Raw genomic sequence first — 27,831 nt, 5'->3', positions numbered from 1 at the left:
TACCTAGAGGAAAGATATCAATAAGATTGAAAGAGTACAGAGAAAATTTACAAGAATGTTGTCAGGACTTGAGTTATAGGTAAAGGTTGAATATGTTAGAATTTTATTCATTGGAGCATAGGGGAAATAGGGGAGATTTGATAGAAGTATACAAGACTATGGGAGGGTGTGGATATGGTAACTACAAGCAGGCTTTTTCCTCTGAGGTTGTGTCATTAGTTAAGTGTGAAGGGTACGATCTCTGGAAATCCATCTCACCACGAAGTGGCAAATCTAGACTTAACTTAAATCAGTGAAGGATGTTCAACAGTTGTGGCGGAGCTTGAATACCATCACCGCTTAGAAGGTTAAATCGAGCGACATAGGCAACAGCAGGGTTTTACTTCAGGTGAACTCAATACCTTCTATGTTCGCTTTGACCATCAAGCTCCCCCGGCCCCTGATGTTCCTGATATCAGTGCCTGAGGCCATAGTGTGAGCAGACTTCAGGAGGGTGAACCCATGAAAAGCATCCAGCCCAGACAGGATACCTGACCAAATACTAAAGATCCACATTGATCAATTGGCTGGAATGTTCACTGAGACATTTAACCTCTCACTTCAGTCAATATACCCACCTGCTTCAAGCCCAAGAAGAACATGGTGACCTAGCTGAATGTCTAACATCCACAAGTGCTTACTGTACATCTACAGTGATTAAGTCTTTTGAGGCTGGTGACAAAAAATATCAACTCCTGCCTGAGAAGTGACTTAGGTCCATTTCAATTTGCCTCTCAGAGCAACAGGTCATAGCAGATGCCATTTCGTTGGCTCTTACTCAACCCTGGATCATCTCGACAGCAAAGATGCATACACCAGGATGCTCTTTTTCAACTATAGCTCAGTATGCAATACCATCATCCCCTCAAGACTAATCAATAAGCTTCAAGATCTTAGCCTCAATACCTCCTTGAACAATTGGATCCTCAATTTCCTGATTTGCAGACCCCAAGAAGTTCAGATTGGCAACAACATCTTCTCCAGGATCTTCATTAGTACACGTGCACCATAAGGCTGTGTGCTTATCCCCCTGCTCTACTTGCTTTACCCTTACAACTGTGTGGCTAAGTACAGCTCCAATGCCATATTCAAATTTGTTGATGATACCACTGTTGTAAGCCGAATCAAAGAAGATGATAAATCAGGATTTAGGAGGGAGATTGAAAATCCGGCTGAATGATGCTGTTGTTGCATGAATGAAATCACTGAAGAGAGCTACTGGTAGATACAAAGCAGCTTCTTTTTAATGTGGGGCTCAAGATTTATTTGCTGAACACAAAGGACAATTCCATATTTACAAGATAATGTTTTCTTTTGAAGCTACATAGAAACTCCAGAACCTTCTGATTCCCATCCATCCCACAGACACCAGCATCATCCGTGGCCTGGAATCCACAGCTTTTAGGAAATGCTTTGTTCCAAATTAAACCCACAATATATTATCAAGCCAAAGCCAAAGCCATTTGCTAAATGTAAATGACCTAAACCCAAAAATCACTCTAAGTGTGCCATAACAACATTCTCTTAATCAATGTCAGAAAAACCAAGATTATTGACTCCAAGAGAAGAAACCAGAGGTCCATGAGCCAGTCCTCATCAGAGGATCAGAGGCAGAGACGGTCTGCAACTTTAAATTCCTTGGTGTTAGAGCAGCACCTCTACTTCCTTAGGAGTTTGCAAAGATTCTGCATGACACCTAAAACTTTGACCAACTTCTATAGATGTGTATTGAAGAGTATATTGGCTGGCTGCATCGCAGCCTGGTATGGAAACACCAATGCCCTTGAAAAAATATCCTATAAAAAGTAATGGCTATGGCCAAGCCCTCCCCACCATTGAGCACATCTACATGAAACACCATCGCAGGAAAGCAGCATCCATCATCAGGGACCCCCACCAAACAGGACATGTTCTCTTCATGCTGCTGCCATCAGGAAGAAGGCACAAGAGCCTCAGGACTCACACCACCAGATTCAGGGACAGTTATTACCCCTCGACCATCAGGCTCTTAAACCAAAGAAGATAACTTCACTTGTCCCATCATTGAAATGTTCCCACAAACACTGGACACATTTTCAAGGACTCTTCATCTCATGTTCTCGATATTTATTGCTCAATTATTTATTATTATTATTTCTTTCTTTTTGTATGTGCACTGTTTGTCTTTTGCACTCTGGTTGAATTCCCAGGTTGGTGTGGTTTCTCATTGATCTTATTATGGTTATTATCCTATAGATTTATTGAGTATGCCTACAAGAAAATGAATCATAGATTTCCATTTGGTGATATAAATGTATGTTGATAGCAAATTTACTTGTATTTAAGGAGAACATGAGGGGAAACTTATTCACCCAGAGGGTGGTGTGAGGGTGTGGAAAGTGTTGCCAGTGGAAGTGGCGGATGCAGGTTCAATTGCAATATTTAAGATAAGTTTGGATGGGAGGGCTAAGGTGCAGGTTTAGATCGATGGGTTTAGGCAAAATAACAGGCTGCATCTGGTGTATTATATAGTTCTGATCACCCCATTATAGGAGGGATGTCGAAGCTTTGGGGAGGGTGCAGGAGAGGTTTACCAGGATGCTGCTTAGATTAGAAGAAATATGCTAATATGAGTGGCTGGACAAACTTGGGATCTTTTCTCCAGAGAGGAGGAGGCTGAGGGGAGGTATGATTGAGGTTTATATGATTATGAGGCATAGAGTTAACGGACAGTATCTTTTTTTTTACCAGGTTTGAAATATCTGATAGCAGAGGGCATGCATTTAAGGTGAGAGAGGCTGTTCAAAGGAGATGTGAGGGGTCCCTAAGTCATTTATGCTGAATATTCTTGAACTGTTGTCAATGCCTTGGTACCACAAACTCAGCCGCCTATTTGTGTAGAGCAAGTTTGCATAATCTACAATGTAATCATCATGAGCAGATGCAGTTTTTTGTAATGGTGAATATTAACTAGAGTACAGGAATGACTCCTCATGCTGAATCTTGCTATTCCTCTTTCAAATAGTGTGCCTGGACCTTTCATATCCATCTTAGAGAGCAGACTATGGACAGTTCAACTCCAGCTTCCAAAAAGTGTAATACCGTACACATTACGAATAAACTTTTCTCAGGCTTCCAGCTGGGTACAGGTATTGATTTTAATCAATGCCTCAATGATAAACTCTGCCATCAGCATCAGGGATGATGTCTGGGCATGTCTAGTCTGGTGGTATTTATACTCCCATTGTCTGTCCCTCCTGATTGGTTAGTCCTCATTCAATCAGGTTTCCACCCTCCCACCTTGTTTACAATTGAATTTCAGTTCTTACTTAGAGCGAGACTTTTGTCTTTGTTAAAATTCATTTCCTCTATTTTTATTTCAATGGCTTCCTTCACCAGGTAGCCCTACAAGTCATTAGCATGGCTCAGTTTGTGCTGACGAAGTCAATCCTATGGCCATTGCTGTTCTTTGTCTGCATTCACAAGGAATCCTGTTATCGCCAGCCTTTCTGAATCCTAAGTCATCTTTGACCCACATAAGCTGTGATTTGAGCTTCCTTACATGTTTATGGATGGTACTAATCCGGTATTTCTTCAGGATCCTGGTGATCCTTCCAGAAACTCTGGAAATATAGGGAAGACAGGCAGTAGAGACAGGTTCCTGGTTTTTTTTTGAATTCGCCATCCAGTCAAGATGGCGCATACATACAAAGCTCCTTTGGTTGACATCTTCTGGATAGATTATGAAACCATCTTTTTCATTTCTTTTACATCTATTTCATGTCTTGACAGTGACTCTGTAAACTGTTGGAGCATGTGTTTTGCTGTTTGGAGATCGTTTGGGTGCTTCAGTACCGTGCAGTCTCTGAGATGATTCCAGGAGGCAGAAGCAGCGTGAGTGAACCCTGTGGCAAGGAAGCTGCAGAAGGTGTGCACGCTGATATTTGACTACATTTTGCTGATTAAAGCTTTCCATTGTTCAGCAATTGAAACATCAAGGTAAGTGCGTAAGTTTGGAGATTGTTTGGGTGTTTGTGCTCTGCATTCTCCAGGAGGCAGAGGCAGTGTGCGTGAACCTCATTGTGGTCAAGCTGCAGGACAGGATGCAAGCTGATGTTTGTCTCTACTTCACCAATTAAAGCAACAAAAGAGATTGAAGCATCGAAGGAAGAGCAGAGAGTGCTGGCTATCATTTGATCAGTCACTGTGTACTGGAGAGGGGAGAGCCCACTGCTACACCCGGAGGGGGTTGCCCAGGTTTTTTCCATATTTCAGATATGGACTTTGGACTATAGGCTCTATTTTTCAGTCTTACAACTTTTATATTGTGTTTTTTTGCTCAATCTTCTCATTTTTGTGCGCTGGGAGGATTTGGGGGTCGATGTGCCTGTTCTGTTTCTGTACTTTTTTTGCAGGGAAGTGGGATTTGGGTTTTTTTTAATTATTGTGCTGCCTTTAATTTCTTTCTTGGTTAAATGGCTACCTGGAAAATCAAAGAATTTCAGAGTTGTGTACTTTGACAATAAATGAACCTTTGTAAAGAGGGACAGCGGAAACTTGATTGGATGAGGACTAACCAATCCGGAGGGACAGACGACAGAGGTATATATACCACCAGACTAGACCATCTCTGTTAAAGATGGCAGAGTTTTCCACCAAAACTGATTAAAATTGATATATATATTCTGCTGGATTCCCATTAAGAGTTTGACACAAGGAAACCTCAAATATTTGAATTGAAAAGCATATATTTCCTAAATATACACACTATGTACAGAGTACAAAATGCTACTTCTATAGTGTACGAGATGTTTTCTATTATGTTGTGGCTTAACACCTGTGGCTGATCGGTGTTCTACACTAATTAAGTATCACATGTAGAAAACTACTTATGAAAGGACTGACCAGCCATTCAAATACACCAAAAGGATACTATTATTAACAATAATTTTTTATTGGCCATTTTTTACAATATATTTCTGAAGATTTTAATTTCTTGAGATCTGCATGTTTCTGGAAAGGCAAGCATTAATTGCCCATCCTCGCTCCAGTGGAGGACAGTACTGAACTGCAATCTGTTGGGTACCAGTTCCGGGGTTTTAAACCAATTTTGAAGGAATACGTGTCCATCTCTGAATAGTCTGTACATCGCAGGTGGTGATATTCACATGCACTTAATGCCCTTATTCTTCTGGATGGCAGAGTTCAAGAACTGAGCAGAAATGTACAGAGTTTTCTACAAGTAAATATTGTCCTTGAGCATAAATAATTCAATAATAAAATGGCTCTCAAGTTAAACAGAGAACTTCCATTTTCAAATACAGTTACATAACATCTTATACGTGTCTTTCTTTTTCCAATCTTATCAGATCCTAACTTGAAAGAGACTTGTGCTGGAAAAATGCAGTGTCTAATAATTTTTTGGAAGCCCACTTCCAGAGTATGCACACCACTTCATCTTGATAAACCAATTCTCTGTATCTCAAAACAAAAGGCCCCATCTATGGAGTAGGTATAGAGCAACGAATCAATTTCAGGAGCATATAAACATTGCTTTTAATTCAGTAAAATACTACATGTTTGTTCTGGTTGAGTATAATCAAACAGACTTCGACATTGAGCTACAAAGGAATATTAAACCTGGTGACTTAAGTATTAATTAAAGTAGTTTTAGCTTTTAATAGATAGAAGTCTCCAGAATTTAAGGGTTTACAGATTTGAGCCATAACCGCCAATGCTGAAGGAAGTAATAGTGAAATGTATTTCCAAAACTTATATAGCCAGAGTAGGATATAAAATGGCAAGATCATAGCAGTTTTGGTAGTTTTAAAATTGAGGTTTCATCAGATCAAAAGTCAATTCTAGTCAGTGAGTCTTCTTGCAAGGTAGCAGATGTTTGGTATGAGCCCAATACCAGTGCAAATCGAAGGAGAGATCTCAACTGAGCTGGAACCACTCCTGTCCACAGCCCAGATTGTTTCAACTACAAATAAATTGAAATGCAAGAGTGTGGGAAGAGAAAGAAAATACTGACAAAGTTAGGGGATTTGGCAACTCAAACGCTTTGATGAAGTTAACAATTGGTCCAGCATGGTACAAATTGGATTTTGTCTAAATTTTTCAATTTGTCTCTGCAGCCATTAAGATGATGTCTCCCTTTGATATTGGTTATACAAAGAAAACAGTAAATATTACATTAAAAAGTTTTCTTGGTTATTTCTAATTTACCTCCAAACTTAATTCATATTAATTAGCATCTGCTTACCATCTATGAAATAGATGAAACTTAGACCAAATCAGGATATCTTGTACTACATTAAAACAGTAAATCATTGACCTCTGATTTTTTAATTTTATTCCTGCTTATAAAATAATCGATGTCTGTATTCCTTCTACCAAAGTGCATGACAATACACTACCCCTACACTATACTCCATATGCCACTTTGCCCATTTTCCTAATCCAAGACTTTCTGCAGATTCCCTGCTACCTTGGCACTACCTGCCCATCCACCCATCTTCGAATCAGCCTGGCCAGAAAGCCATCAATTTTGTCATCCAAATCATTGATGTATGACAAGAAGCAGTCCCAAAGCCCACCACTGAGAAAAACATCCTGCATCACCACCAACCAACCAGTAAAGAAAGGCCCCTTTTATTCTTACTCTGTCTCCTGCCAGTCAGCCAATCTTCTATCCATGTAACACACTATTCGGGTGTCTCTTTCATGACTACAGCAACTCCTGTCTACTCCTCCAACTATGGAATCCCCTGTCTCTACTGCACTCCTCTTATCTCTGCCTACCTTACTGATCCACAGAACCAGACTCCATGTCAGAGAACTGACCACTGTGGCTTTCTTCTGCTTGGTCACCACAGCATTGAAAGTTGTTGAGGGGAATGGCTACAGGGGTACTCTGCACTGGCTGCCTATCCCCTTTCCTCTTCCTGATAGTCACAGTTACCAGTGTCTTGCACCTTGGATGTAACCACCTCTCTGTATGTCCTGTCAATCAACCCCACAGCCTCTTGAATGTTCTGGAGTTCATCCAGTTCCAGCTCTAATTCATTAACACTTCTGAAAGAAGCCATGGCTGGATGCACTTCTTGCACGTGTAGTTGTTAAGGACATTGGAAGTCTTGCTGCCCTCCCACATCCTGCAAGAGGAGCATTCCACTATTCTACCTGGCATCCCCACTGCTTTACTTGTGCAATAACAAAGAAAAAGAAAAAAGAAATGAAAAAAATCTTCCCATAAACACGAGGAAATCTGCAGATGCTGGAAATTCAAGCAACACAAACAAAATGCTGGTGCAACGCAGCAGGCCAGGCAGCATCTATAGGAAGAAGCACTGTCGACGTTTTGGGCCGAGACCCTTGGTCAGGATCCTTCGTCCTGATGAAGGGCCTCCACCTAAAACGTCCACAGTGCTTCTTCCTATAGATGCTGCCTGGCCTGCTGCGTTGCACCAGCATTTTGTGTGTGAAAAAAGTCTTCCAACAGCCTTCACCTCTCCTCACCAAAACCTGAGCACCCCACTTTAACACTGGTCCACTCACATATTGGTCACTCTAATTAAATCTAACTTCCATTTATTGGCCAAGTGCCTAACTATGCACAATCCAACATCTCCTCAAGAACCATGCCAAGCAGAAATAGTGAAATTACTTACATGACTTGTTGGGCACCCATAATTAGGTCTCGTCAGTGCAGTACATCATAAATAATGTTTTAATTTGCTTCTGTATAGTTACTTGAATAGAATGAATATTTTATAATGACAGAGCAGTTGGTATATCGCATGAACTGTCAGAGGAAGTGGAAGATACAGGCACAATGCTTAAAGAGACATTTGGAAAGGTATGAGAATGAGAAAGGTTACAGGGATATAGGTCAAAAGCAGGCAAATGAAACCAACTCCAGTAGTCACTTTGGACAGCATGGACAAGTTGGGCCAAATTACCTGTTGTTCTGTTATATAACTCCAAGTAGTTGAAAGATCTCATCACTTTCCTCTTCCCTAACAAAGAACATGAGACTAACAAAAAATAAATCAAAACATGAAAAGCAAATGGGCAGCTAAGTGTTACATATCACATTTAGCCATTTCAAAAATATGAAGTAGCATTTATACATCTCTCACACACATTTTCAGAAGTCTAGATCAACCATAAAATTGGTCAAATATAGTATATACTTTGAAATTACTTTGATTTCAGCAACCTTGTTAATGTAACTTTCCAGCACATCAAGTTTTCAAAGAGGAATGATAAAACAAATTAATAAATGTAAACAGACCAATTTAGAGCTTAGAAACAAATGAATTCTCTTCACAGGGTATAAAAAGATAACTGGAAATAACAAATGTTCCTGGCAAAACAAATTTGAATATAGTTGGGCGTCTATTGAAAGGAAGCATTCATTAAAAGTTATCAAATGACTAACAATAAAGAAACAATTAAGATAGCAGAAATTTTAAGTAGTAATTGGTTTTTGTTCAAATTGGATTAAGGTTAATTGTGTAATGCAATCATAGAATCATAGTGCAGAGGCTCACATGCAAGCTATAAGCAATGGTTTATAGTTAATAACAAAGCCAATAGTTAAGAGCAAGTTAAACTTCAAGGAATAGTCTACAAACCAATTTGCTAGCCTTAATAAAAATGCATCTATAAATTCAGCTCTTTCTATACCACCCTTCAAAAAACTTGTGCAATACCAAAATAAATAAAAGTTAGGTGCTGGCACAAGTACTAGTAAAAATCGAATAAACTTCTGATAGTCATATTTGCTAAACACATCCTTGTAAACTATTTACAGCTATTTCATTAATCAAAAATTTTAGTAAATTAACAGTGTGGTAAACCCCATGTGTGAACCTGCACATGAAAGAAAAGTGAACATATCCAGTGGTAGCATAGTTTTATTTTTTATATACTTTAGGAAACAATATACAAAGCTGAGCTTTACCACCATTTTCCCAATGATGGCCATGTGCTCGAATTACACAGATCTAGCGTATTGTGATGGCAAAAGAACAGCAGTCAGCACCTTACTTGCACAGTTAGCTACAATACAAACATCCTTCAAATTAAATGTGTCATTATAGTAATACAGGTAAACCAAGACTTTACACAAGCCAATTACAGGCAAGGAATCCAAAATCCTTGTTGAAGTTCTTGTTTTAGTCACAGAATCACTTACAGAAAGGGAAAAAAAAGTTCTGTCATTCAATTTTTCACAAACTTGTCTCTTTTTGAAAGCTAGAGTTCTATACAAAGAAAAACAAGCATCCAACAAGGATTACTCCCAATCAGGTTTGCCAGAGCAGTTCAGCTTCCTATATGCAGTAGCTGAATAAAAAGAAGGGTACCCAGTGCTTTAAACAACAAAAGTTTATTATATTTACATACATCTTCTCATGAATAACCAGCTTTTTCCCAACGTCAACAAGGTTAGCAAATAACATTGAATTTTTGTTACTATTTTTTAGTGGCTTCAGCCGCTTAATAAATACACATATGCCCTGTATCAATCTTTCTCTGCTCCCATTTTTTTTTTGTTTTAAAACAGGGCACAAATGCAAATACACAGCAATTAGGTAGGCATACAAGAAATCAATCTGTAATGTACCTACTGCAACAATCTTTATTTTATTCATACAACAGCACACAACTTATGAACTGCTGTAAGGAGGAATGAAAAGTTGGTGAACCCAAGTGCCTTGGCCACAATGCCTTAAGAAAAAAAATAATTGCCTTGCAATGAAGAAAGCTGCCTGCGGAGCTCTGCCTGACTGGGTCTGTGGAATCTGAAGGTGCTCCATGCTAATTTGTATACTGACCAAACTGTTCCAGTTGTTGCAGCCCGTGATGCACACTGGCTGGTGCCGCCAGCATTCTAAGAAATGCATTTCACTGAATGATGAAAATTACCAAAGCTAGTTTGCAGACAAGTTAACATGTAAAAGGCTAGGTATTTAGCCACCTCAGCATTGATTAGTTCAGATGTCAAAGCTCTGATACACATGGCTTCCCATGGCTTCACTCTACAAAACATATTTACAACGTGAAGGATACATCTACAAGAAATCTACATTTCAAGGGTTTACAAATTAACCACTTTATCTCCCCTGAATTAGAACCCTCCTTGTCCCCCTCCCATTCCACCCTTTTGCCCAGCCCCACGGTCCAAAGCCTTCTCAAACGCAGCTCAAAATTTTAGTTTAAGATTGGGCAAACGTTTACAGTCCCTGGCTTTAAACCATGTGCAATTTCTTCACAAGTCCTCACACCATAAAGGAATTTTGATTCTTCAGTTTTTCAAGCTCTTTAATCTGTTGTCTCAAAAACAGTATCCTGTAAGAATGGAGGGTGGAGAAATGACAGTTACCACATTGACATGACAATTATACTGATTAAATTTCAATCTGCAGCCAATTGAAAATAGGCTTCTGAATATACTTAAATTTCTTCTCATAAAGAATCATTTATATTTAGCACGTGAATATTTGTAATTAATTAAATATCAGAATATTCAGTTACTTGATTTAAGTTTGACTTCAACATGACAGGTATAGTGAAGGCAAATTTGCAGCAGAGAACATACAAATTCTAAATTACCACTCTTATTGAAATGCAATTTGTCTTCTATTAGGCTTCAATTTGAACAGAGATGTGGCAAGCTTTCCAAAATACATGTAGAAATTGACACACAGAATCAAATACTTAAAACAAATTAAAAATTCCCCTTTCTCATATGGGAACAGAAAGTTAATAGAAGCCAAGCCCAATGAAAACAGCCAGGATGACATGACAGAACATTTGGTGGGGGGGGGGGTGCGGCTAAGCTTTATTCAAGAATAATTATTTGGACCTACAATCTACACTTCATTTTGTTAATAACGTATTGATGGACAGAATGGACAGAACAAAATTTGTTGATAGCTACACACGAAACTGAAGTCATTTTAAAGGACTTAAAAATCTCTCTGATAATAGGTTCACCAAAATAATCATAAATGGGGGCACTGCTTACCTTTGCTCACGCAAAGTTGCTTGAATTTCACATACTCGGACCAAAGATCTTAAATTTTTGAGCTCAGTACTAATTTCAGATATGTGAATACTTCCCATGTTGTGTGCTTCTTCTCTCAGCCTCGATGCCTAAATATAAAATTACTATTAAATTAAATTACAAATACAAATAATTCAGTGAAAAATACATGTAACGTGGAATTTTAGAACAAAATATATATTTACATTTTGACATTCTAAAACCAATTTAGGATAAATTCAATAATTCTGTTATACTGAATCAGCACATCATCCAAATATATAATCAATATTGTTAACTCTCATCTCTTCAAATATGAGGCTTTGGTTATGCAAAATAATTCCTAAATCAGAAATAAAACATTGGTTCAAAGTGGCAGTGTCTCACCACCTTTGAGGACAACTGGCAATAAAGAATGGAAGCAACACACGCAACCAAGAAAACAAATTATACCAGAGCAGGTGGGATTGATTTCCTCAAAACAGAGAAGATCATGGAGAGCATGAATGGAGAAACAAAATTATGATTGATTATATTATTATTAAATATATTAAATTATTATATTATTATTAAATATATTATATTATTATTAAATATATTAAATTATATTTCGATAGAGAAGATGTGGAGATACTATTGCAACATGCTGTGGAGTTTCACTCCTGTGTAACATGCTGGAAGGTTTCACTGATAATGTAATGGTTTCTCTGTAGCAGCAATGTTTGGGTTATGATTAGAGATAACGGGATTTGGAATGCTGTTGTTCTTCCTTGTGAGTCTGGAAGAGAGATTTTCATGGTCTTTTGCCAGGGAGAGATGCGGAGAGAAGATGCAAATGGAGAGAGCTGATAGGCTGCCGGCTGGGGTGGAATTTGGAACGGGGACACATCGCGCAGCATCCACCCAAACTCTTAAGTTTGGCTGGGCCGGGGGCAATTGTATTCCATCTGCCATTTCTTTGTCCATTTTCCTAATCTGTTGAAGTCCTTCTATAACCTCTCTACTTCCTCAAAAGTACCTGCCCCTCCAACTATCTTCATATCATCTGCAAACTATGCAAGCCTTCAATTCCATCATCCAAATCATTGACATATAACGTAAAAAGAATTGGTCCAACACAGACCACTGTGGAACACCACTAGTCACTGGCAGTCAATCAGGAAAGGCTCACTTTATTCCCACTTTTTGTCTGCTGCCAATCAGCCACTGCTTTATCCATGCTACAATCTTTCCTGTAATACCATGGGCTTGTAGCTTATTAAGCAGCCTCATGTGTGGCATCTTGTCAAAGGCCTTCTGAAAATCCAAGTACATAACATCATTCAATTCTCCTTTGTCTCTTCTATTTGTTACTTCTTCGAAGAATTCCAACAGGTTTGTCAGGGAAAATCTTCCCTTGAGGAAACCATGTTGACTATGGCCTATTTTATCACGTTTTCTATGTACCCTAAGACCTCATCCTTAATAATTGATTCCAACATCTTTCCAACCACTGAGGTCAAACTAACTGGCTTATAGTTTCATTCTTTTGCCTCCCTTCCTTCTTGAAGAGTGGAGTGACATTTGCAATTTTCCAGTCTTCCGGAGCCATTCAAGAATCTAGTGATTAATAATGCCAACACAATCTGTTCAGCCAGCTCTTTCAGAACTCTGTGGTGTACACTATCTGGTCCAGGTGACTTACCTACCTACAGACCTTTCAGTTGCCCAAGAACCTTTTCTCGAGGTAGATTGGGATGATCAGCTGTTCCACAGCTGTTCCAATGTAAAGTTCTATATGATTTTATAGACATTACACACTCCTCATTAAAATTAACTATTACTCTGGTTAGAATGTTTTTTATTGCAATCCATATTCTGTAGCCACTTTTTTCATCGTTTGTTCTGAACAAAACTTCAAATCAAACGTTTCAAAGAAACTACTCTATTCCTAAGAAACAACCCTGATCTGTATCAGATGTTCATTTCCCTCTGAAAATGAAAGGTAGTTGAATGCAAGTCATCTTCAACCTTCATTAAGGGTTTTAACTGCTTCGCAATTCAATATGTTTTTCATTTATCAAATGCCTTTTCTTTAAAATCTGTCTCATTACATAGCGCATCGACTTCAGTCACAAACATCACTGAGCTTCCTTTGGAAGTGCTGACATCTGTATACTTGGCCTTAGTTCATGTTATTTTCTTCTTGCATCCTTACTTTTAGCTAGCGCATCAAGTACTTTTTACTCGAGATTCCACATCCCTTTTGTACAAATACCAGTTTGTACCTGGGCAAGCTTTACTCATAGCATTCTCCAGCAAAAAAAAACAGCATTTGGATCTACACAATTTTACTCAAATGCGAGAGGAAAGAAGTCAAGATTCTCTTGCAAGCATAACACAATTTTTGTATAATACCAGTTGTAGGGAAAAGTTCAAACATTAAAATACAAAGCAAGAAGGTAAAATTGTGGTTAGTGTTAAGGCTTTACAACAGCAGCCGTAAGATCAGGATTCAATTCCCAGCACACCTGTACATTCTCCCTGTAGCCATGCAAGTTTTCTCCCACATTCCCAAGGATGTATGAGCTAGGATTAGCAAATTGCAGGCATGCTATTTTGGCACCTGAAACATTCTGACATTTACAGGATAACTCCAGCACATTGTTGACTTAAATAAAAATAGCCCTTAACTCGGCAGTGGAGTTATCGGGCACCGTCATAACTGTGTTTCTGTAGCAACCTATTCTTGTTTTTATGAGGCCGAGTTGCTAGCTCAATCCGACTTGGATTCGAACTTGGGAACCCTGGCTCCGGAGTCCAGCACTGGTATTATTGCGCCACCAAGCGGGATTGACTTAAATAATGTACTTCATTATATGTTTTGATGAACATGTGACAAAAACAGATGATCTATATTCTAAAAAAAATCTAAATTCCTAATGTCAACTTCGTTGAAGTAATATCCAACAAAATGTACATCTATTATTTCAAAATCAAACTGAAATTCACTTACTTGCTTTTCCGCATGATCGGCAGGCCAACCCTGAACGTGTTTAATAAGATTTTCACTGAAATGTGCAACTAGCGTCGGCGTCAATGAACATGAAGAACGTGCGGTTGTAGTTGATGATACTGAAGTCGCACTGCTGCTTGAGATGTGATTTGAACTCGGTGATGGACTTCTCTGGTTGCTGCAAAAATTTAGGTAATGGTAATTTGCACTAATTTTAATTTCAAAAAAGCAGTTTATAGCATTACATTAAGAAAGCATTTGCCTGAAGTGTGAAGGATGTCAATTTGTAGCTACAATTCTCAAAGCTGCAACTGTGAATTACTCAATAATTCATAATAATAATAATAATAAGTAATGTATATCATTCAATAAGCTATACCTTGCCTCAGAGTCACAAAGTCGTAGGTTGCATACATTTCAAAGAAGATATCCCTTTGTTTAGGCCAATATTCATTTTCTACCAACATGCAGAGATTACCTGGCCGTTACCATATCACTTTTTGAGAAACCTTGAGAAGAACCAAGAAATGGTTGGATTTCTGATATTAAAACAATGCATATACTTCATAAACAAGATGTAGCTGACTAAAAGCATTTTGGGAGCTGCATGTTTTTCTTTTGATTAGCTACATTACAGGATTTGATGCATATGCAGATTAGGTTAGTTATCTGGAAAATAAATGTAAATATTCAAGCTGAATCCAAAGATTAGGAGAATTTTTTCAAGTACAAACGTTGTACTTTGCATCAAAACTGGGCTTTTCTTATGAAGGATCAATTAATCAGAAATATGATCTATTTCTTCCTCTGTGGATGCTGTTTGACTCACTGTTTCTGGTATGTCTTTGCCCTTTCCAGACAAATGCATTTTTTTTTGTTTTTTACCTTTTATTAATCAATTTGCCATCTGATCACTGACATTTCCTTTTATTCTCTCTGCCTATTCTTATCCTGACTTCCTAACTTAAAACCAATTTCTTTGACAATCTTACTTTACAATCTACATCTATCTTGTTCAGTCCAGATTGCAATCAATAGTATATTCTGCTGCAACAACTGGGTTCATGGCAGGCAGTGCCAGCCTGGTTCATATTAAACTTAGATCAATTTGACTTGGTATCACTGGATCTATCAGACACACAGTCAGAAGCAGACCGCTTGAAGTGGAATGAGCAAGTGAGTTTCAGCAACTTGATTTGCTGTCAGAGGCAGTACATAGTACTCAAGGAAGTTCTATATATTCTGAATGTCTCTATATTCTGAACGTTTTGAGGCTGAAATCTATGCTCTTCTGGCACTGGCTGTCAAACCAACAGTATGACAACTCAGAGACAAATCCAAATTTGTTTCGTTGCTCAGGGTAAATAGAATATCCAAAATATTTGCAAAATATATTATCCATACCTTTCAGAGGTTATATGAGAAGACTGGGTTGTGTATCATTAAAGGATAAACAACCCTTTAATATTTCAGAGTTGTTGTGAAACTGAATGTCATGCCATTGATTCTCGCTTTGTGCAAATTGTATTTTCTTTTCTCAGTACTTAGAATATTTGAGTCATGACAAAAGAACTCAGTCTTTTATTGATTTTAATTGTACCATAGATATAAAACAAATGGGAAAGGAAATTATTTTTCCCTCCAACTATTCTAGCTTACATTATGTTGTTTAACTCAAAGAAAACACAAATCAATTGTTCATTATTAGTTGTTTATTTCACCTTTAACAGTTTTTAAAAGTTTCTTAAAATCAGACATTTATAATAAGCTATTTATTGGAATAAATGTGTCCTTTTCAGCTACATAATTAGCAGAGCACCCAGGGATCAGATCTTGGCCTTTAACTGTTTATTATTTACACTAATGACCTGAGGAAAGGAACAAATACAATGTTTCAAAGTTTGCCAATGATATATAAATAAGTTGCAGGGCATACTGTGATGAGGATATTGTATTCCTGAAAGAGGATACATGCAGACTAAGTGATTGGACAAAAACCTAACAAATAAGAGTTTAATGTGGGCAAGTGCAAGGTCATACACTTTAGTATGAGGAATTAAGAGGCAGATTATTATGTAAATAGAGAGCGAGAGGCTGCAAATGAGTGAAATGCAGAAGGATCTAGCCATTTGAGGAACCACAAAATGTTGGCAGGGAGGTGCAACAAATAGTTAAGGCAAATACAGTATGTTACAGATGTTGGAATTTAAAAACAGAGAGGTTTTATTACAGTTGCACTGTAATAAAGGCCACAACTGGAATTCTCAGCAAAGGTTTTGGTTCTCTTACCAAACAAAAAATGATATAGTGTAGCGAGATGTGCTACACGCAGCGCTGAAATAATGACACGCAGTCGGTAAGTTGTTTCGAGGCTAGTTTATTCAAACTTCGTGGTGCTGGCATTTAAATCCCTAGCGCCCACCCTCTCCGGGCGGAAATGACGTCAGAGGTACATTACTAAAGTCTCCCCCCCGTGCTGGCTATTTATGAGCTGGTTCGCCTGCGCAGAAAGTGGGTCGCCACATAACCCCCCCCCCCCCCCCAAGAACTGGCGATACACCCCCCAATGTCCACAGTCTGGATCAGCCTCTGTTTGGAAGGTCTGCCTCTGTGCCGCGGTGCCTGAACCTCGACTGGCTGCGCCAAGTCCACATGCACTGGTTTGAGTCAGTCCACCGTGAAAACCTCCTCTTTTCCCCCAATGTCCAGAACGTACGTGGACCCATTGCTGTTGATCACCTTGAACGGCCCCTCGTACGGCCGCTGTAGCGGCGCCCGGTGTCCGCCCCGTCGTACAAACACAAACTTACAGTTTTGCAGGTCTTTGGGTACATGGGTCGGGGTCCGTCCGTGCTGTGAAGTTGGTACGGGGGCCAGGTTGCCGAGCCTTTCGCGTAGCCTGTCCAGGACTGCTGCGGGTTCTTCCTCTTGCCCCCTTGGGGCTGGTATGAACTCTCCCAGGACGGCCAGGGGTGCGCTGTACACCAACTCGGCTGACGAGGCGTGCAGATCCTCTTTGGGCGCTGTACGAATTCCAAGCAGGACCCAGGGAAGCTTGTCCACCCAGTTAGGTCCTCTCAGGTGGGCCATGAGAGCCGACTTCAAGTGACGGTGGAAGCGTTCCACCAGTCCGTTCGACTGTGGGTGGTAGGCAGTAGTGTGGTGTAGCTGCGTTCCTAACAGGCTGGCCATGAACTGGGCGCCTCTGTCGGAGGTAATGTGGGCCGGTACCCCGAAGTGTGCTACCCAGGTTGTGATCAGTGCTCGGGTGCAGGAATCGGCAGATGTGTCGGTGAGCGGGACTGCCTCTGGCCACCTCATGAACCGGTCTTCCATCGTTAGGAGGTACTGTGCTCCTCAGGACACTGGTACAGGTCCCACGATATCCACATGAATGTGGTCGAACCTCCGGTGGGTGGGGTGGAACTGCTGCGGCGGGGCTTTAGTGTGCCGCTGCCCCTTGGCTGTTTGGCACTGTGCGCAAGTGTGGGCCGATTCACTGACCTGCTTGCGAAGTCCATGCCACGCGAACTTGCTGGAGACCAGCTGGACGGTTGTCCTGATAGACGGGTGCGCCAAACCGTGTATGGTGTCGAAAACTCGCTGCCTCCAGGCTGCCGGGACGATGGGGCGAGGTTGGCCAGTAGCCACGTCGCACAGGAGGGTCCTATCACCTGGGTCTACGAGAAAGTCCTGCAGCTGCAAACCCGAGACTGCGGTCCTGTAGCTGGGCATCTCGTCGTCTGCCTGCTGCGCCTCCACCAGTGCTGCATAGTCCACCCCCAGGGACAGGGCCTGGACAGCTGGTCTGGAGGGTGCATCCACCACGATGTTGTCCTTCCCCGAGACATGCTGGATGTCCGTCGTGTAGGACAGATGTCGCTGCTGGCGAGCTGACCAGGGATCGGACACCTTTGTGAACACGAAGGTCAACGGTTTGTGGTCCGTGAACGCGGCAAACGGCCTGCCTTCTAAGAAGTACCTGAAATGCCGGATCGCCAGGTATAGCGCCAACAGCTCCCAGTCGAAAGCACTGTACTTGAGATTGGGTGGTCGTAGGTGCTTGCTGAAGAACGCCAGGGGTTGCCAGCGCCCCTCGATGAGCTGCTCCAGAACCCCACCAACTGCTGTGTTGGATGCGTCCACCGTGAGGGCAGTCGGAACGTCCGTTCTGGAGTGCACCAGCACTGCCAAGGCTTCCTTGGCTTTAATGAAAGTGGCCGCGGCCTCCTCGTCCCAAGTAATGTCCTTGGCTTTAACGAAAGTGGCTGCGGCCTCCTCGTCCCAAGTAATGTCCTTGCCTTTACCCGACATCAGGGTGTACAAGGGCATCAGGGCGCATGATATGGGCTGCTGAAGGGAGGAAACGGTGGTAGAAGTTCACCATAGCAACTAACTCCTGCAGGCCTTTGACCGTGTTGGGCCGGGCAAAGTGGCGGATCGCGTCTACCTTGGCGGGCAGAGGTGTTGCCCCGTCTTTGGTAATCCTGTGGCCCAGGAAGTCGATGGTATCGAGACCGAACTGGCACTTGCCCAGGTTGATCGTGAGGCCGTATTCACTCAGTTGGGCATAGAGTTGACGGAGGTGGGACAGATGCTCCTGACGACTGCTGCTGGCTATGAGGATATCGTCCAAATAGATGAAAGCGAAGTCCAGGTCGCGTCCCAACGCGTCCATTAACTGCTGAAACGTCTGTGCGGCATTCTTTAGGCTGAATGGCATGCGGAGGAACTCGAAAAGGCTGAAAGGGGTGATGAATGCCGTTTTGGGGATGTCGTCCGGATGCATCGGGATTTGATGGTATCCCCGGACGAAGTCTACCTTGAAGAAGATCCATACGCTGTGCAGGTTTGCTGTAAAGTCCTGAATGTGCGGCACAGGGTAGCGGTCCGTTGTTGTAGCCTCGTTCAGCCTGCGGTAGTTGCCGCATGGTCTCCAGCCCCCTGTTGCTTTGGGCACCATGTGCGGGGGGAGGCCCATGGGCTGTCAGACCGCCGTATGATCCCCAATTCCTCCATCCGCTTGAATTCCTCCTTCGCCAGGTGGAGCTTTTCCGGAGGGAGCCTACGTGCGCGGGCGTGAAGGGGTGGTCCCTGGGTCGGAATGTGGTGCTGTACCCAGTGTCTGGGCATGGCTGCCGTGAACTGCGGTGCTAGAATCGATGGGAAGTCCGCCAGGATTCTGGTGAATTCGTTGTCCGACAGCGTGATGGAGTCCAGGTGTGGGGCCGGCAACTTGGCTTCACCCAGGGAGAACGTCTGGAAAGTCTCGGCATGTACCAGTCTTAGATAGATAGATAGATACTTTATTCATCCCCATGGGGAAATTCAACATTTTTTCCAATGTCCCATACACTTGTTGTAGCAAAACTAATTACATACAATACTTAACTCAGTAAAAATATGATATGCATCTAAATCACTCTCTCAAAAAGCATTAATAATAGCTTTTAAAAAGTTCTTAAGTAGTTTACTTAAATACATTAAATACAATCAACCCCGGCACTTTAACATATCTTACTCCTGGCGGTTGAATTGTAAAGCCTAATGGCATTGGGGAGTATTGACCTCTTCATCCTGTCTGAGGAGCATTGCATCGATAGCAACCTGTCGCTGAAACTGCTTCTCTGTCTCTGGATGGTGCTATGTAGAGGATGTTCAGGGTTTTCCATAATTGACCGTAGCCTACTCAGCGCCCTTCGCTCAGCTACCGATGTTATACTCTCCAGTACTTTGCCCACGACAGAGCCCGCCTTCCTTACCAGCTTATTAAGACGTGAGGCGTCCCTCTTCTTAATGCTGCCTCCCCAACACGCCACCACAAAGAAGAGGGCGCTCTCCACAACTGACCTATAGAACATCTTCAGCATCTCACTACAGACATTGAATGACGCCAACCTTCTAAGGAAGTACAGTCGACTCTGTGCCTTCCTGCACAAGGCATCTGTGTTGGCAGTCCAGTCTAGCTTCTCGTCTAACTGTACTCCCAGATACTTGTAGGTCTTAACCTGCTCCACACATTCTCCATTAATGATCACTGGCTCCATATGAGGCCTAAATCTCCTAAAGTCCACCACCATCTCCTTGGTCTTGGTGATATTGAGACGCAGGTAGTTTGAGTTGCACCATATCACAAAGTCCTGTATCAGTTTCCTATACTCCTCCTCCTGTCCATTCCTGACACACCCCACTATGGCCGTGTCATCAGCGAACTTCTGCACATGGCAGGACTCCGAGTTATATTGGAAGTCTGATGTGTACAGGGTGAACAGGACCGGAGAGAGCACGGTCCCCTGCGGCGCTCCTGTGCTGCTGACCACCGTGTCAGACCTACAGTCTCCCAACCGCACATACTGAGGTCTATCTGTCAAGGACTGAGGTCTTTTCCCTTGCAAGTCGACCAGCAGGCTGTGAGCTCACAAGAAGTCCGCCCCCAGGAGTGGTTGGGCCACCGCGGCCAGTGTGAAGTCCCATGTGAACCGGCTGGCGCCGAAATGCAGCTGCACTGTGCGGGTGCCGTAGGTCCGTATCGTGCTGCCGTTTGCGGTCCTCAGGGTGGGTCCTGGCTTCCTGTTGCAGGTGTCGTACCCCGTTGGGGGCAAGACGCTGATCTCCGCTCCGGTGTCGACCAAGAAGCGGCGTCCCGACTGTTTGTCCCAGACGTACAAGAGGCTGTCCTGGTGGCCAGCCGCCATAGTCATTAGCAGCAGCTGGCCCTTGCAGGGCGGGCGACAACGGCGGGCTTTTGTGCCCCACCGCTGGTGGTAGAAACACCACTGTTCACTGGACTCACTGGCCTCTGTGTTGTGTGCGCCCCCCTGCCGGGCCTGGTCTGGTAATCTGACTGACGGATGCCACGCTCTCCCTCTTGGCTTTCCACAGCACGTCTGCCTGGGCTGCCACCTTCCAGGGGTCGCTGAAATTTGCGTCGGCCAGCAGCAGATGTATGTCCTCGGGCAGTTGCTCCAGGAACACTTGCTCGAACATGAGGCAGGGCTTGTGTCCGTCAGCCAGGGACAGCATCTCGTTCATCAATGCTGATGGCAGTCTGTCTCCCAAACCGTCCAGGTGAAGCAGGCTGGCACCCCGCTCACGCCGTGAGAGGCCAAAGGTCCCAATGAGCAGCGCCTTGAATGCTTCATATTTGCCTTCTTCCGGGGACGACTGTATGAAATCCGCAACCTGGGCGGCCGTCTCCTGGTCAAGGGCGCTCACCACGTGGTAGTAACGCGTGGAATCAGAGGATATCTGCCGAATCTGGAACTGGGCTTCTGCTTGGCTAAACCACACGCGTGGTCGCAGCGTCCAGAAAGTCGGCAGTTTTAGCGAAACTGCGTGAACAGATGAAGAGTTGGTCATCTTTGGTCCAAATCCCGTTTGGACCGTCGGGGTCACCAATGTAGCGATGTGCTACACGCAGCGCTGAAATAATGACACGCAGTCAGTAAGTCGTTTCGAAACTAGTTTATTCAAACTTCGTGGCGCTGGCATTTAAATCCCTAGCGCCCACCCTCTCCGGGCGGAAATGACGTCGGAGGTACATTACTAAAGTCTCCCCCCCGCGCCGGCTATTTGTGAGCTGGTTCGCCTGCGCAGAAAGTGGGTCACCACAATAGCAATATTGGAGGCAATCCAAAGGGAATTCACCAGGCTAATCATTGGAATCAGAACATTGTCCTATAAAGAAACACTAAACTGGTCAGTATTCCGTGGAACTTTAGAAATATGTGGGGTGATCTTATTGAAACATATGAGATTTTAAGGGGACCTAAATGGATTGATTTTGAGATGTTTTCACTAGTGAGGAAGTCACAAATGAGGGTCATAGCTGGAAAATAAGTGACCAGTCATTTTAAGATTAGATGCAAACATCCCTCAGAAAGGTAGTGAATATATTTGACAGATTAATGAACTGAGCATGATGGGGAACTGGCACAGAAGAGATGAACCTAGCAAAAATCAGCCATGAGCATAATGAATGGCAAGGCAGCTTGAATATTCTGGTGGGCCTACTCCTACTCCTAATTTCTTGTATTCTTGTGTATCATCAACTTTTATTTATTTTTAAAAGTTCTGAAATGCTCCTGCATTGCAGATACATCTACAGTCATCAAAACTATGTATCTGCAAGGCTTTCAGATTTATTTTGGACTGTACTTCACAGCACTATTACACTGGGCAGGTAAGATGGGCTCTATACCTCCAGACCAGAATAGTTAGATTATGGGAAGTATAAGAAGTCCATTCCACATGTAGCCTCAAGAGTTAAGTCATTATTTTCATTTTTAATAAATTAGGAAATGGACAGCAACTGCAAAACTGCATTTATTCACTCTTGCTTTGGTGTGCAAAAACAATCTGGGCCGTTTATGAACTATAATATTTGGGTTGATGATAAGCATGAGTTAAGATCATGAGATTAGAAGATCCATGATATTGAGTCAGTAAATATGTTCCCAAGCAAACAGTGTTCAGATATTTAATCACTTTATTGACATATTAATAAGTTTTCAGCTGCAACTTTTACATTCAGCATGGATATGAAATCATATGTTAGAAAAGCACTTGCCCAAGTTTCCTTCTTTCTTCACTTATCCTAGCCCCATTTTATACTCTGCACATTTTACCACTCATAACACACTCAGGAAATTAAATTCCCAACCTACACATCTGCAGAACATGAGAGGAAACTGGAACAATTAGAGGAAACTTATCCAGTCACAGGGAAAACAAGTAGACCCCATATAATCAGTAGTGCAGGCCAGCTGTAAACCCAAAGTGCTGAAGCTGTGAGGCAGTAGTTCGACTCTGCTGCCCAAAATAATGTTAATCATATATCTAAGTGGTGTGTATTTAATTCATCCTTTACATCTGTGGACAAAATACATGTCAGGTTGCCTCAATCTGTTGTCCTCACAACCCCACTTCAGTCCAGTCTGGCTGTTTGCTATGCCAGTTATCTGCTTGTGGGCTTGCCTACTGTCATGAGAAATGCCCATCTCCCTAAAGGAGTGGCCTATCTTAACTGCAGGTGAAGCATATGGAGACACAAATGCTGCAGAGCCTGATGCCAAGGCTAACTCAATCCTCAAGGCCCACCCAGAAGCAGACCTAAGACTTGGGGAAGAGATAATCAGGGACCAAGTATAAACTTTTGAACTCAAGGTGAACATTGATCTCAAGACACGAATATACAATACTAACGGGTAGAGAAGTAAATAAGTGTACACAAGCAGTGAAGATGGAAAGGATGAGCAGCTAGGAAGAAGGCAGTTAAGAGTCAGGGAAAGCTATTGCATCACTAAATATCAGCATTAGAACAATTCTTGTGAATAGCCTTCAGAAGTGTCTTGAACATTCTGATTTGTGATAATGAAGTGAGAGATCACGAAGCCATGTAATTCCACTATCAACCGTTTTCAATTTGAAAATTATTCAATCTGCCAGTTTACAGTATTAAGCAGCTGCACAATGGAGAGTTTATTGATACTGAGGGCAAGACCTAATGTTCCCAATAACCATTCCTGCAAATATTACAACAGGAAAGATACTGAGATCAGTTAGTTGATTCTGATCACAGGCCCAGTCTTACAGCAAGGCCCATCAAACTTCGGTCAACAGCAGTATCATCAAGCAGTTCTTCATGCTAAATACTGAAAATTCCAGGAGTATATTCTGTGGCATTGTTGGCAGCACCATTTCCAATAAGTGTTTATGGTGGAGGAATATTGAATCATCAGCTATGTTTCAACATTTTCTAGGATTTCTATGGAGCAGGAATCCAGGTCAAGAGGAGGGGAAATATCCTTTGGTTTTGAATGAACTGAGACTCCAGAAGTGAAAAACATAATCAGAGAGTAAAACCTCAAATAAATAGTTTAAATTACAGATTACACAGAATTTTAAAGGACTAACGGCATAATGGACAAGATAAATTTCATGACAATGTGAAAAACAATAGTTCAATCACAGATAATGACTCGTTTCCACTGTGGTTCTAAACTATATCCACTTGACACAAACAAGTCACCTAAATAAGAAAAAGAAGAATTTGCGAAAAGGATGACTGTTGCTGTCCCAGATGCTGACAGTTGTGAAGATGTAATCTATTGTTTATTAACTTCGTGATATTGCAGTGCGATTAGAATACAGATATTGAGTTCAACAATAGAAGATACTTTACAACGGGTAGAATGCTTAGCAAGAATACAGCCAAGGGAAAACATTACCCACTCCAACTTTTAAAGAACTTTACAAATCGACAAGAAATCAGTTCACATTTTCATTGCTTTTTCTAAAGGGAGTTTAATTTACATTGTGAACACTTTTGTCAAAGAAAATCTTCGTATTTACCACAGATGAAAATAAATTGAAGCCACAGCAGACGATGAAACTCGACTTTGACAATGAGACAGGCAGGCATAGAAGAAGGTGAATTGCCTGCCCTGATGGAAACAGACGACAATGAGATGACACCCAGTCTCCTCTACCTCCCACCACCCCAACCTCCGACGACTCAGCCTAACACACCATCATCAGTGTGCTCACTGTCTTCCCGATTCCAGTTAGTGAAACTACACTGGGCGTACATTATTTCTATTTTATATAGGCTGTGTATTTTTATGTGTTATTTGATAGCTTCATAGCTTAAAGGATACTGGAAAGAGTGCTTCTACCAGGAGCGCTTCCGCCGTGGTTTTTGCTGCGAGTACTGCCAAGAGCGCTTGCGTGAGATTTTCGCTGCAGTGGACAGTGCTGCAATAATTGCAGAGAAGTATTCCTACATTATATAGGCTGTGTATATTGTGGAAGGCTTGAAAAACAACAGTATGCTTGACTGCTTAGCCTCGTGCATTTTTCTATCATACAGTTCTTTGTAAGCACTCAAACCATCCTGCAAATATGCCCTAAACCTACGTACCCTTTCAAAATTAAAGTCGTACTTTTCTGCAATCATTGCAGCGTTGTCAATCGCAGCGAAAATCTCACGCAATTGCTTCCCGTTCAGTTCCTGGACGACTTCACTTTCTGGTTGTTCGCTACTGCGTTCGGTTTCAATTGTTATCCTTTCCTCTTCATCTGTCAGTTCTTGGTCATGGGATGCCAAAACCTCTTCAACATCATCTTTGTCAACTTCCACAAACCCTTAGCCAAACTCACTTACTTCATTCACCACGATTAAAACGCTTTATTATGTCTAGTTTTACACTAAGTGTAACACCCTTATGCGGTCTTTTAGACTTTTCCGATACCTTAGAACTCATCTTGCTAACGGATGCACAAAATAAATTGACATAAAGCATAGATGCTCACAGGCACGAGTTTAAGCAATGCTGGCTAGAATGCAGTTCCGGGTGAGGAGCTTGGCTCATTGGGGCGCACTGCCTCTTATCGTTAACAGTGAAAACACCTTCTGTTAGCGAAGACAGGGGACACCTGTATTGACAACAGGCAGGTACTCTAATTGTTAGAAGACCTCAGTCAAAACATTATTTTAAATGAAGTCACTTTAACAATTTACGTGCAATGATCGCTCTTGCTGCTCTTGTTAACTTGTGTTATTACCTATTCTGTCTTTTGTGAACCGTGATATTTGAAGCCGTAAATGAAAGTTAAAACACCTTATTTTACAGGTTATGCATTCTTCAACAATTTGAACCCCTTGCTTAACCAATGAAGTTTGCATCAGATTTCTGAATGGCCCATGAATCCGTGTACACTACTGTGTTTTCTTATTGTAACTTACAGTATTTTTTTATGTTGCACTGTGCTGTTACCACAAAAAAAACCATGATTCTGATATGGGTCTCTACTGTGGTCTGAGAGTGGGAAGAGGGCAGGGAAATGGAAATCATAGTTGGGAAAAGGGGAAGGTAGTTCTGCAATGCTTTGTTAAGAGCAAAGGGGATGATAAGGTACAGAAGTATTTATGGTTATCCACTGCAACCAAGACTCCAGTTTGTGACAACTACTCATACCACTGGACCCAGGCTTCCGAACTTGAGAGAATGGAACTGTTCCAGTGCAACAGCTTTTTCACCTTAAAAACTCCCACACAGTCATCCTTGGATATGTTGGACAATCAACACACTGCTATGTTCTTTTGATTGACTGTAAATAAACAAAGTCAGCGCAGACACCCAGTGTAGGTAATGTCACATATAATCCTTTTGGCAATTGCATCCTCCAATTCTTCATTGTAACATTCAAGATGATTGTCAATACCTTCAGATTCTTCGTAGTTCCTAACCTGCTGGAAGTAGCGAAATTGTTTCATTTTCACTCCTGGCCGTTTCTGGCATCTCCAAGCCTGAATACTTGAAACTGAAATGCAACCCTCTCAGCGGGGTTTTATACAAATTTGGCTCATTGGCTAACTCTGCTTACAGCCACATGACTCAGAGGTGAGAAGGCCACCTTTCATAAGCAATACATGTCCAGGGTCAGTATGATTTGGGGTTCAACCAAACAGGAAAGATGGGATGTTTGGGAAGGAACATAAATCGTAGTGAATGCTGAGTAGATACTGCTCCATGCGAAGTTACCGCATGCCAGAAAATTAAGAGATCAAACACCAGCATAAAATTACAGAAGAAATATATTTACCAAATTTTCGACTTTAACAATTACAGAAAGAAGAAAATTACAGAGGCCCATTACAGTTAAATCAGTCCAAATGTGCACATAAATGTTGGAGCTCATTTCTGGAGTACTCAGTATATTGCTTTACCCACACATCGAACCCATGGTCTGTGTGGACACCCGCCACCGTCTGAATTTCCCTCAAAGAGCATCTTGAATGAACTGGCTCTCTCAGGGGTATTGTCCCTTCCTCCTTGGAGCCATTCTTCTGCACAAAACACTTCTTACAATGGGGACTCTTCTTTGAATGACATTCTGCTGTATCTTCCCCTTTCCCCGCTGCTCCCGCCAAAAGAAAAACTCCCAAAATGGAATGCTGCCCTTCAGAAATCTCCTGCCCAGCACTTTCTGATGTTCCACTGGACAGAAAGTTATGACATGTACCAAGACAACCTCTATTAGCTGACACCACATTCCCAAGATGGACAGCATCGTTCTTTATCTTTAGCCAAAGCCAAAACGCTCATATTGGCAGCACACACTGCTTTTACAAAAAACTGCTAAAATAAAAATACCTCACAGCATAGCAGCAGAAATCTTACCCAGGGCATTATACATAGTAAGCAAAACCAATTCTAAATTGTCTTACTGCTCACTTCTCACCAAGTACCAGTGACAAAAATCACTGCTTTCCGAACACAAACACACGTAAATGATGCTATTTAAAAACTGTTTGGTCCAAGCATGGTGTAGCATTTAACAGCTACACAAGGTCACGTGGCTGACACTTGTTAGAAGCTGTTCGGCAACAGTCTCCTGTCCCAAATAAGTGGTATAGTGTCCAAAATAAATGAAGGGAACCCCGGCTATTTTCTCAATCTCTGTATGTTCTTCCAAGCTGTTCCAAATAAGTGGCTATCAATGGACTGAGTAACTGGAATCCGCTATATTCTAAGCAATGAAGGTCTGATTTCAAAAATTATAAGAGTTTTAATGGTGGCATTAAGAAGAAAGAAAATGCTTCTAGAGACAGCATCAAGAATAAAAGGATGCAGATTTCAGGTAGATATGATGCAAGGAGAATTTGTTCTATACACCAAGTCATTGTAATTTAAAATCTACTGCCCAGCTTGGTAGATGGAGAACAAATAACACTCCCAAAAGTTAATTGTATAAACAC

At 41.8% G+C, this 27,831-nt stretch overlaps 1 protein-coding gene across 2 annotated transcripts in view; it reads right to left on the bottom strand.

The window, feature by feature from the left end:
• Positions 1–8,926: 8,926 nt before the first annotated feature.
• waca (WW domain containing adaptor with coiled-coil a) overlaps positions 8,927–27,831 on the bottom strand; it is a 113,330-nt gene continuing 94,425 nt past the window's right edge. For both annotated transcript variants that reach the window (XM_073054738.1, XM_073054737.1), the window contains 3 exons: positions 14,070–14,247; positions 11,057–11,184; positions 8,927–10,377 (listed from right to left, as the gene is read on the bottom strand). In XM_073054738.1, coding sequence (XP_072910839.1) covers positions 10,308–10,377; positions 11,057–11,184; positions 14,070–14,247 — 376 coding nt within the window. In that variant the 3' untranslated portion in view covers positions 8,927–10,307. The remainder of the gene's footprint in view (positions 10,378–11,056; positions 11,185–14,069; positions 14,248–27,831) is intronic.

This window comes from Hemitrygon akajei, chromosome 8 (genome assembly GCF_048418815.1).
Source record: "Hemitrygon akajei chromosome 8, sHemAka1.3, whole genome shotgun sequence".
In the NCBI taxonomy this organism is placed as follows: domain Eukaryota; kingdom Metazoa; phylum Chordata; class Chondrichthyes; order Myliobatiformes; family Dasyatidae; genus Hemitrygon; species Hemitrygon akajei.
The sequence above is the reverse complement of the archived record's forward strand: the minus strand, read 5'-3'. Positions and strand labels throughout refer to the sequence as shown.